The following is an 11,220-nucleotide window of genomic DNA, read 5'->3' as shown; positions in this document are numbered from 1 at the left end:
GAACATCCTTCTGGTCGGGGTTAGTTATGACATATCTTCAGTATGAAGGCTACTTGCTTATCTTGTTAAAGGTAGCCTACACTGTGATTTTGTTACTTGAAATCCCCAAATTTCCTTCCAGCTCAGCTATGAACCACGTTGACTTTGGGTATTCAAGGGGCTGTTTTGTCCTAAAGTGCAATATACCTGCTTAGGCTGCCCATTTTCCTTCACTGCCCACTGTAGTCAGAGATTGTCTTCGTTTCCCCCACATGGACTAAACTTGCTAGTTTCAGTCTCGAGTAGAAGTCAGGACATTGAATTAACAGCTGCTAATTACTTTCTGAACAAGCGGGTGTGGCTGCCACAGACACACCCGCTTGTTCAGAAAGTGCTTGTTGCTTATTGTCGACTCTAAAAAAAGATTCTGCACTCTCTCTCTCTCTCTCTCTCTCTGAGGGGCAGATGTCTGACATTGATAGTTAACATAGCTGCACATTTCAAGACATTGAAGTAAAGAACAAAAATGCCAACCTCATGGTCAAGCTAACAGGAAGTCATTAGAACATATCATGAGGGAGCCATAAGCGTCTACAAAACTTGATGCCAATCCATCTAGTATATGTTGAAATATTTAACTGAAAATTTGTGATTAAACCAAATTGGGATTAAACCTGTAAAGTATCCAGCACTTTTTCTACTATACTTGAATATTGGTATATCTATCTGAGCGGTTCTTTGACCGCATCAATCTTTGTCAATCATGTGAGCATTTTCAGACCTCATTGTTTGCGTGCACTGAATAGTTCTCTCAATGGGGGCACTCACTGCAGCCTATACCTCCAATTCAACATGCCACAACATGCTCTCACAAGCTCCAGATCTGCAGCTGCAGCCCTGCCTTTGCCACGCTTTGGATGCTGACTCTGTGCCTGCTGTCCGTTGTGAGATACGTAGGGAGGGTGGGTGCCTGTCTGAGATGGTCCATTATGTCACCGGTGCCCCAAGAATAGTTCCAGTGTGTCCTGCTAGGCGCTGAGGCCCGTGTGACGTCCAGAACCTAACTGTTGTTGGGCCAAACCCAGAAGAAACAGGGGCCCTACTGTTTCCCCACGTCAGGCACACCCAGCCAAACACACACACACACATACACGTACACACACATACAGACCTGTGCACACATGGAACCGTTTAAAGTTTTCCTCTGCCACTGTTCAAAATGCCCCCAGAATAAACAGTGAAGCAGATCTGAACCAGTGAGGTCAACGATCCCCATTAGAGACGGACTATGACGCAACGTGATGGTAATGAGAGGTAGTGGGTTTCAGATGTTTTCTCAGTATGGTATCGCACATGTGCTGAAGTAATGTGAAACTTTCAGCTGGAAGAGCATGGTTTCATCATGGGCTTATGAAATGATCTCAACTAATATAGTGTCCTGAATAACCTACACTTTAAACATTTTCAATTGCCACGCAGATTCAAATATATATTGTATTCATTTTCATAAAGGTTCTTAATTAGTGGCAGAACAATTAGTCCATCAATTGGTCAATTAACAAATTCAACAATTTTGATGATATGGTTAATTGTTTTTTTTAATAAGTGGGAAAAAAGTAGCTCATCAAATCTGAGGATTGACATTTTTCTGTTTGATATCATTGTTATTAGAATATTTAGGTTGATTGTTGAGGTTTGGTTGGACAAAACAAAAAATTTGAACCTCTTGGGAAAAGTTTTTTTTGTTTTTGTTTATTTGGCATATTGCAGAGTAAGCAATTCGTTGATTAGCCCAGAGATTCACTGATAATGAAAATACTCCCCAGCTCAAAAATCATAATGATATGAAGGAATTTGCTTAATTCAATTATGTGTTATGTGACTTATTACTAGTGTTTATTTCTAGTCGTTCATTGGCACAATAATCTCTCAGAATGTATAATCTCCATATTTTGTTACTTTGGTTAATAAAATGTGCGAAAGCAAAAAAAAAAATAAATAAAAATAAATTAGTTTTTTGTTAAAATTTCTACTTTAAACAACCTTAAAAAGCAGCCGTTCTGCTGGTGAGCCAGTCACTGCAAACTCATGCTGTGCAGTCACATACTACACATACTCAACTGGCCTCAAAGTTTTCCACAGACACCAAAGGTGTCAGGATTAATTTGAGGGAATGTGTATAAAACGATAATGATGCACATTTGAGCAAACCCTAAAAACCATTGAGTCGCTGGTTGCAATATTGTGTTTAGCTCAAACAGAATTTAGAGCATTTGACAGTCACAGTGAAAAGAGGTGATTTCAACAATCTTAAAGCCACTGAAAAAAAAAGACACAAACTGGAATGAGGGGTTAAATATGTACCAAAAAAAAAAAAGGGTAAACACAAAACATGAATGCCAGTAAGTGAAGCAAAAATTGTTATCCAGCTTGTCATGTACTGTAAATCGCTCTTGTCGTGTAAATCATCACTACCCCCCCCCCCCTGTCGACCTCCCTCTGCCGCACCGCAGACGCTCGTCCACGCGTGTGACGAGGTCGCGCCTCCGCTGTTTTAAAGCCGCTCTCCCACGCCTTCCGTGATTCACTCAATCCGTACACGCCGAGCACAGAAACGCACTCGCACATCCGCTCGGCTGTCGCTTCGTTGACGTGCGAGGAGGGACGCTGAGCCCGGGGAGCAGCCGCAGTGTTGGTGTGGATGTGCGGGTTCGCCGGCTTCCACCTGCCCAGAGAGTCTGAACCGATCCCGGGGCTCCGCGGTTCACCTGAGGCGCCCGGGGACGTCGTTTGCATGAAACTGTGCACAGGTAAGACACGTTGAGGGAAAGCAGCGCAGAGACTCATTTTAATACTATACCTAAAGCGGGTTGTAGTGTCTGTAAACATCGTTTGTGCCTCTTGGCAATATCTGCTGGGAAAAGTAAATTCTGACAACGTTTAGCAGGTTTTTTTTTTTTTTTTTTTTTTTTGCCCGGAAGGTTGAGTTCTCTGGTTCGCTATTGAGGACGCCGAACCACGCTCTGAAATCTATCAATTTCATGTTATCTCGCTTATTCCTGATATTATTATATGTCAAACGGCACATTTTGAGCTGTTTTAAGTAATCTCTAGGCTCTGGTCTTTAATTCGGCACAAAGGGAAGGAGCACATTACTCAAACTAAAGATATCAAATATTGCTTACCATCCCTCTATTAATTGCTTTTTATTTTGGTGGAAGATGGCCAGAGGATGAGGTGAACCATTAAATTCAGCCTTGTAGGATGCTTCTTTACCTGGAAAATGAGTTCTTTTTATAGTCTCTCTTAGTTGTGTAGAATAGATGTTTATTTTTTTCTACATGTTCTGAACAAATGTTGGGCCAGACTCTCAATATAAGCAGAAATGTCCAGTCAGAAAACAGAGGGACAGTTGTTTATGCGGGTTTGATGCACTGGAGGTCTTACATGGATGTAAATTTGGACTGTGCAGCCAATAGCCTTGGTTTAATGCAAAATAGATGCCTGTTTGTGCGGGTGTTTCATTATGAATATTGTGGTTTCATTATTTTTGCTTGTTTTTGTAACCTACAGATGTGCATGTACACGCACATGTACATATTAGGCTCCAGGTCAACTTACTTCTCTTTCATGATGTGACATACTCTCAGAAGCATGCCATTGTTTGTGGTAGAAATATTTAGGGGGGAATGCAAAGCTGTTTCCTGCACGGGGGGTTGACTAACAATGGCCACCACCTTGGAACAGTCGGCGGTTCTCTCTCCTAGTCACTTCTGAGGAGGGAGCTAGGATGTTGAAAGAATGGCCAAGAAAAGAGAAAGGGGAAAAAATAAAGTGCAACACAATGGAGAACAGGCAGTTCTGTGGATATGTAGGATTGGAGACAATGGGGGCCCAGATGTGGTTGCATAAGACTTGAGTTAACAAGGTCACAGAAGTCTTTAAGTCATCCAGTAACTAATATAGTGTGGTGATATGAGTGTTGTTTGTAATGCTTGGAGTGGGGTTGAGTTTAAAGAAGGCTATGCACCCTCCTGATTGCCTTTGTGTCACCTGTGTGCTACAGTAACCTTCCATTTATTTTGACGTGTCTCCAGCTCATCAGTGTGTTTTGTACGACTGCTAATGGTACACTGCTGTGAGCACAAAACCCCAGCCAAACCTGACTGTAAATATTTAATGGCTGGTGTCTGTGGTGAATGAATATTCCTCACTGAATGCGTCACTCATGTTACTGATCCTGTTTGGTGGCCTTTTGTTTTTCCACGCTGCAGTACAAGTTGTGCTGACAGCATGTTTTTTTTTTTTTTTTTTTTTTTTCCCTCCCTTATCAAGGAGTTGTAAGAATGAGATTGCACAATGAGGAGTTTCTTCAGGCCAAAGATAATCCTTGATCAAAACAAGCCAATTTCCGGATGTAGTCTCTCCCTCACCTCCTTTAAATACAAAGCTTTAAGCATCTGTCTCACTTAATTATTCATGTGTCTTTTGACTAACGTCACTGTCTTTGTCTGTCCGTTTCAGATACAAGCAGTGGATGCAACTACGCTCCATTTATAGAAGAAAGGTGGAAGAGTGGGGGACGCTCTGAAGAGGACCAGCCGACCACAGGCAGTTGCACCTCAGCTAAAATTTCCCTCAAACCCAACCTGAAACGCGCCATGTCTCTCAGCACTTTCCACCTCATGCAGACCCTTAAGAACTCTCCTGCTGCGTTACGTCGCCGCTTTCGCCGCGACCGCACAGAGTCTTTGTCCCATGGCGACCCCCTCTTCAAGGTCCACTACCTGGGCACGGAGAAAATCTTCTCCCTGGATCGAGAGCAGGCCCAGGATGCTATTAGCCACTTGCTTGAAGGTATTGCTAACGGGAAGAAGCTGAGCAAAGATCACGCCCTGGTGGTGCGTCCGAGATACGTGGAGGTCAAGGAGCTGAGCACTGGCCGGCAGCTCACTAAGACATACCTGCAGGACATTGCGTACTGTGCCGCTGATGCCAACCGGCCCAATGTCTTCCTGTACATCTGCAAGCACCACGGGCAGCAGCTGCAGTGTCGGGTGTTCTGGTGCAGCCGGGCAGAGCGGGCGCGAGACATGACGGCCTGTCTGGCTCATTCCTTCCAGCGGGCGCTGAGCGACTGGCAGCAGGAAGGCTCGGCCACGCTGACGCCAGGGGAGGTGAAGGGGAAACGTGTAGAGGAGTCGTCCAACTCTCCTGCCAACACGAAGAGCTCCACCCTGCCCGCCAGTCTGGGGAAAGGTGAGATGACAGTACAGACTTACAAAGGCAAAGAGCAGCTAAACTACATAACAGATTATAAAACAATAAAAACAATTTTATTGGCTGTTATGGCTCCTCTGCTGAGCTAGGCTTGTTAGCTTTCAGCAGGAACTTCAGCTGTTGTGCTTTGGCTTTGTGGGGCAGAGTTGTTGGTCTAAACCTCTGACCTTAAGCTCATTGGGTGAAAGTAATGAAAACCAAGCATGAAGTAGGTAGTAGTCAATGAATAGCCTTACTGGGACACTTCAGAGTCAAGGTTGACAAACTGTTGAGACTGGTTGTGTGTTCATAATTAATCTTTAAGCACCAGTGTTCGCTTTCTGTTTGTCTAACATCACTGACCCCGTTGTCTTTCCTTTTCAGTCCGCTGGAAGAAGAGAGGCTCTGTGTCTCACAGCCCAATGAGGGCCATCACCAGAAGAGGATCTGCCTCTGACAGCTGGAACTGAACCCCGGCTCTAACCCCTCAAACATGGGACCACATTAACCTAATGACAACCTCAAGGATGACAGCACTGAAAGGAGTTAGGGAGTGATAACAAGACAGGAGGAAGGAAAAAGGGGATTCAACTGGGAAGTGGGAAAGCCCATATTTGGACATACTGTCTAAGGACTCTGCTTGTGAGAGGATGTTGCCGTTATCAGTGAGTGTATGGACTTGAAGGTTTGTGACGCAGCAAAGTTGTCTGTTGACTTTTGCAAGCGTGGCGTCAATTCAGCACAAGATGCTGTTGACAGCTTCCCTTTGTTCGCCTGTCAACGGCAATGTGAGGACTTGTGACCGGCTGCGAGCCATTTGAGGACCCGACTGATTCATTTCTGTGGCCCCTTTTTTTAGTTGGCTTGTTTGTTTTTAAGGAGTCTTCTTGATACTGAAGCCACGGAAGGGTTTGGTCTGTTGGAAAGAGACGGTTAAACCAACAATGATGCTGGCTGTTGGCCAAAATGATCCACAGGCAAAACTGGAAAAAGAGACGACGAGAGTCCTGGTGTTTCTGAAGGCTGATTTTTATTTAACTGATATTTGTGACAGGTCATGATGATTTTATGTGTTTGTTTTTTTTTTTTAAACCATGTGGCACTAGCAAGTATGTTTTTTCTCACTTTTTAAGATAGACACAACCACACTTTAAATCTATACCGTGATAGTTCTGGTCAGGATTACATCATTTTAGTTGTCAAGATAAAGAGGAAAATGCTGGCATGTCATACAAAAGTGAAGTAAAATTGACTATAGTCTGTAATGCACACAAATGCTGTTACTTAGTAATTTCTGAGCACTTTCCAAATTTCCAGCCGTAAAATTTGACACCTGAACACATCGCAGTATCATTCCTCCTCATGTAATCACAAGTGTCAATTTCTTACTGCATTTTAAGAAGCCATTTGCTTCTATAAATTGTACGACAGGCCCAGCACCTGCATCGTAAATAAAAAATGGACCTCTGCAGAACTTGCAGGGTCAACAAAATCCTCCCCTTGCACATTATAGCAACATCCTGCAAAAACAAACCAAAAAAAACACATCCTGACTGTCCACAGTGATAAATTATTTGCATTTTATGTGGGGGAAAAACACTCAGCCATGACTTGCGAGTTTGTTTGTGTCCAAACACTGGGAACGCTGTGTTCCCATGTGGAGCCTCTGTGAGGAATGTGCGGCCATGCACCTGCATTCCAATAGGGGGGAAATCTGAGATGGAGAATCTTCTTAAAAGCCCCGAATTCTTCTCCCGTGTCCAACCATGACTTTGCATGTGGATCGGCCTCATCAGCAGATGCTACATTGCGCTTTTAACTCTTTGAGCCCTCGACTTGTTCACGCTGCCAAAGCCATAAGAGGTGCCTTAACTGCTTTTTAAGTCCATTTAAAGTGACGGTTATGGGCATTGATATGTGCAGTATTACATAACACGCTCTCATGATGGTGATTTCCGTCTAAGGTTTACAAATGAGAGACTTAAGGATTAGTTGGACACCCCGAGGCGACCATTCAGTTCTCATTTTGTGTTTTCTGACCAAAATTAAGCTAGAGATGTTGACTTTTTTTTTTTTTTTTTTTTTAACGGGAAATTTGCCTGTGTTTTGGACTGACGTGCCACTTGGTTTTTATCAGCGGGTTTTAACATTTTGTACCCATGATGTATCTTTTACAAACAGCACAACCCTCATCTCAGACAAGGGGTTCAAGTGCCTGCTTTAAGATATATTTTTTATCAGTGTACTGTTTTGTCATTGTACATATTTAAATATGTATTTTATGAATTATTAAAACTTTTTATACAACCTTTTTTGTTTGTTGTCTTTACATGTTTGTTCTCATGCTGCTCTAACTTTGAAAAAGACAAATATTTAACCAGCTTTAACTTCTGCAACTTTGACCCCGATAAATGATTCTGTTTCCAGGATTGAACACTCAAGTTTTAAAATGTTATATTTGGCCTGGTGAAAACCGAATTCCTGTCTTTAAGTGTGTGTGTGTGAGTGTGTGGGAGAGGAAGAGATTGAGATTGAAGAGTTTGGGGGGGGGGGGGCAAGGCATTCAGAGAGGTCCTGGGATGTTTAATCTCAGTCATGTGACTCATTTCCCAGGGTTATTCTCCAGTTTTTTGTTTTTTTTTTTCACATTTCCAAAACATCTGATACATGACTACCTTCCAACTGTGGCAAAGATACAGATAGAGCTGCAACTGGACAGCGCAGCCTTGAAACACACAGATTTGTACAGTGCGCGATATGAATACTGTGATGATGAGAGCTCACTTCAGGCTTTTAGTTCATACAGGTTACATAAACACTCATGATGAGTCAAACAGTGGAATCCTTAAACGCACCAAAGCACAAAAATCCTTGAACTATAACAGAGTTCAACTACAGACAGTCCTTCACACACTTCTGCTGTCTCTGTTTTCCTACAAGAAGTTAATACAAGTGCACTGAGGATATCTCGTCTCTGTACGGATCAGTTACGGTCACTCCTCTCCAGAAGAGTCCCGCGCTGTCGGGGTGCAGCTCAACCTGGAGGCGTCTCTGTGTCGCTGTAACTCCAGCAGGGACTGGACGTGGAGACGCCTCAGAGGCTTCACCTCCTCTACAACTGAAAGGAGAAAACTATGAAATGAAATCACCAAAAAACAAGAGCTGAGTAACTTTAACATTGAAACGTAGCAAAGTGTAGCGCGGGACAAAGGCTGGGTGTCTGATCTCTGTCACACAGCTAAACAGCATCACCTGCTGGTTTTCAATGATAGTGACAGTGCATTAAAAATCAAATGGTGTGCTGTATTTTAAAAATCCTGACACCACCTGTCGCTCTCCATGATCTACTGAGATGAGTGATACCTTTGTCATAGTGCAGCTCGTCCCGGTTCCCGTACACCACATACATCTCCAGGAAGTTAAGGAGAGCGCCCGTGACAAGGAATTGGTCGGGGAGGGGAAGACTTTTAATGTAACGCATGTCCAGGGCGAAAGGGTTTGAAGGAGAGGGCATAGTGCACAGGCACACCAGCTCACTGACGATGTCCCACACACGAATACCTACGAAGAAAAAAAAAAAGAAGAAAAGGACAGAAAAGCATTTTTAATCTAATAAAAACATTTGTGGAATCCAACAGTTTTCAAACTAAAGCACCTCAAGCTTTTTTCCACAAATCTAATCCACACCAAACAGTGCTCTCTAAGAAGGTTAAACCCAAGCAAAGACATCTGCATCTGATTTAGCTCATGGAAAGTGGTGTAATTATTGAATCTGTGCAGTGAAACAATAACTTTCTCCGGTTTGGATTCCTCACATTGTTTCCATACCTCGCGTCTGCCAGTCCGAGATGGACTTGAGTTTCATGGGCGTGTCCTTGACCATCGAATCGGTGCCTCCGATGTTGACCAGGCGTTCGTGATTGGAGCGTATCCAGGCGTAGGGGCGTCCGTACTTGACGTAGCCGGCCAGTAAAAACAGAGTGCAGTTCACCTCCTTTTCGAGGGACAAAGTGGAGGTTGGTGAGACAGGGTGAGCGGGTTAAATATTAAAGCCTGAGGTTAGTGGCTGAAGCACTTACAGGTACTGCTATCTCTCTTTCACTGGGGGATGCTGGGAGAAGATGCTCCTCACTGCTGGGGTCCCTAAGAATACAGAAAGAGGTCAAACAATGTGTATCTTTAGTCTGCATGCAAGCAGGTCTGTATACATGTATGTGTTCAGTTTAAGATGGCCTGTTAAATGCTTAGCTAAAGCCTCATCGGGAGCATTTGTCCCATTAAAATCAAATGAACAAATGAACACTGAAAAAGAAAAAGAAGTAATCAATCTATCGGGAACTGTGGGATATGAGTGGTTGCAATTTAAGATTATTAACTGTTTAAAAAGTACTGATGCATCTATACATGTCAATCAAGATGCTACTTCACCTTGATGACAACACCATCATTAAAGGCTCCTCCTTGAAACTAAACACAAACAAATACATACACGTTACTATATACAGACACACACACACACCAGGTGGAATCAGTCACCTGGCAGTCTGCGGCTGCGGCTTGGTGTGCGTCTGCGACTGGTGGTCTCGAGGGCCCGTGGGTTCCCCAGGCAGGGGAGAGCTGCTCCGACTGGCCAGGCTGGGGGAGCTGCTGCTGGGGGAGACATCACTGCTGTTACAGCTGCTGGTGGGGCAGGAAGAGGATGCTCTGGACACCACAAAGCCTGGGGAGCGCCAACCCTGCAGGAGAGAATGGCGGCGGCACACAACACATGAGGAAGACAGATGTAGCATAGACAAGACAGTAAGAACAGACAGTGACATCGAGCAGGCAGCACTGTCTGCAAGGTTTATCACATATTATGAGTTTTTTGTCCACAGAAACTGACCAGATCCTCATTGACGACTGTCAGGAGCAACTCCTCTTTCCCTCTGAGCCAAGGCTGGAAGTATTTAAAGCCCTGCAAGGAAAACAATATCATTTTGCACGAGCTTGATTGGCGCACTCTTTGTTTAATCCTCTCATCCTCTCAATCATTCACCACCAGTGTGGTCAAACCTGCAATGATCCAAGCAAAGCCAGGTCGTTCAGAAAGTGCTGCAGCTTCCTCTTCTGCTCCCTCTCTCTTTTCTATCCAAACAGGCAAAACACAAATACACATACAAAGTTATTCTTCGTAATCTTGATCAAACATCCAACAGGCCTGACCTCAAACTCCTCCAGCACCTCGGGGGAGACCTGCCAAACCCTCCAGCATCCTCCCAGCCCAGTATCCTAGCAACACGTCAAACGCCTCCTCCTCACAGCATCCTGCATCCCCATCAATAACAAAGACTTCATTCCTTACATTGAACGATGCCATTTAGCTTTAGTGTGCGATTGAAAACGTCGCGTCCATGCAGCAAAACGCATCTTGCGCTCCTGAAAACGTCTCCTGCAGCTGATAAAGGCGCACATCATGAGGAAGACAGGACTCACGCTGCTGCCGCTCATCTTGATCCGAACGCCAGGCAACGTCGTCTCCTTCCCGGGGCGATCATGGCGCGTTATTGCTACTGCATGCCGACACTAAATCACCACAGCCCGCTATTTCATGCAGGACTTCATCTTCTGTGGTGAACTGCTGCTGCTGCTGCTGCTGCTGCTGCTGCGGTGATGCACACACAGGCCGAGGGTGGTGCCCGCCTCTTGCTGTGGCTGTAGCTGTCGGCTGAAACTAGGGTTGGCGACGGGCGTGTGAGGCCCCTAGCGGCCATAATGGTAGATGACCTTTTCCTGTCAAGCTTTGCAGCTTCTGCAAAGATGTTGTACTAATGCGGCCAAAATGTCACTGACCCACCAGGTAAATTTAATGTAAAACCGTTGCCATGACGATGTTACAAACAGGATGGCTTGCTCCTCACTGCTGGGGTCCCTCAGAATACAGAAATGGCTTAAACCTATTTTTTGGCCTTAGGGTCCGTGGTCTAACACACTCCACTTTGG

The 11,220-nt window shown here is 44.5% G+C and overlaps 2 protein-coding genes across 3 annotated transcripts; one reads left to right on the top strand and one right to left on the bottom strand.

Moving 5' to 3' along the window:
- Nucleotides 1–2,555: 2,555 nt before the first annotated feature.
- On the top strand, nt 2,556–7,545 carry LOC139606813 (low density lipoprotein receptor adapter protein 1). The gene is made up of 3 exons (XM_071459165.1): nt 2,556–2,789; nt 4,504–5,238; nt 5,623–7,545. Exons 1-3 carry the CDS (start codon nt 2,681–2,683, stop codon nt 5,706–5,708), a joined length of 930 nt encoding a protein of 309 aa, XP_071315266.1. The 5' UTR covers nt 2,556–2,680; the 3' UTR covers nt 5,709–7,545.
- LOC139606814 (uncharacterized) lies at nt 7,226–10,973 on the bottom strand. 2 transcript variants are annotated; one of them, XM_071459166.1, is made up of 8 exons: nt 10,714–10,973; nt 10,294–10,365; nt 10,124–10,195; nt 9,775–9,974; nt 9,318–9,381; nt 9,067–9,232; nt 8,602–8,799; nt 7,226–8,356 (listed from the first exon to the last, which is right to left on the bottom strand). In XM_071459166.1, the coding sequence occupies exons 1-8, from the start codon at nt 10,726–10,728 to the stop codon at nt 8,232–8,234; spliced, it is 912 nt and encodes a 303-aa protein (XP_071315267.1). In that variant the 5' UTR covers nt 10,729–10,973; the 3' UTR covers nt 7,226–8,231. The 2 variants fall into 2 exon arrangements, with proteins under 2 accessions (XP_071315267.1, XP_071315268.1); XM_071459167.1 differs by having other exon boundaries at nt 8,096–8,356; nt 10,583–10,739.
- Nucleotides 10,974–11,220: the final 247 nt, after the last annotated feature.

The sequence above is a fragment of the Trachinotus anak genome, unplaced genomic scaffold, assembly GCF_046630095.1.
Source record: "Trachinotus anak isolate AG129_WGS33_773 ecotype Australia unplaced genomic scaffold, CSIRO_AGI_Tana_v1 ptg000023l, whole genome shotgun sequence".
NCBI classification, from domain to species: domain Eukaryota; kingdom Metazoa; phylum Chordata; class Actinopteri; order Carangiformes; family Carangidae; genus Trachinotus; species Trachinotus anak.
The sequence above is the reverse complement of the archived record's forward strand: the minus strand, read 5'-3'. Positions and strand labels throughout refer to the sequence as shown.

What these genes read in the sequence shown, in the direction of transcription:
- LOC139606813 (XM_071459165.1), top strand. Translation starts at nt 2,681, where the DNA reads ATGTGCGGGTTCGCCGGCTTCCACCTGCCCAGAGAGTCTGAACCGATC. An exon ending in TTGCATGAAACTGTGCACAG is followed by an intron (nt 2,790 to 4,503) that starts GTAAGACACGTT and finishes TGTCCGTTTCAG; the next exon opens with ATACAAGCAGTGGATGCAAC. An exon ending in GCCCGCCAGTCTGGGGAAAG is followed by an intron (nt 5,239 to 5,622) that starts GTGAGATGACAG and finishes TTTCCTTTTCAG; the next exon opens with TCCGCTGGAAGAAGAGAGGC.
- LOC139606814 (XM_071459166.1), bottom strand. An exon ending in CAGTCGTCAATGAGGATCTG is followed by an intron (nt 9,975 to 10,123) that starts GTCAGTTTCTGT and finishes TCTCTCCTGCAG; the next exon opens with GGTTGGCGCTCCCCAGGCTT. An exon ending in CCGCAGCCGCAGACTGCCAG is followed by an intron (nt 9,382 to 9,774) that starts GTGACTGATTCC and finishes CTGTATTCTTAG; the next exon opens with GGACCCCAGCAGTGAGGAGC.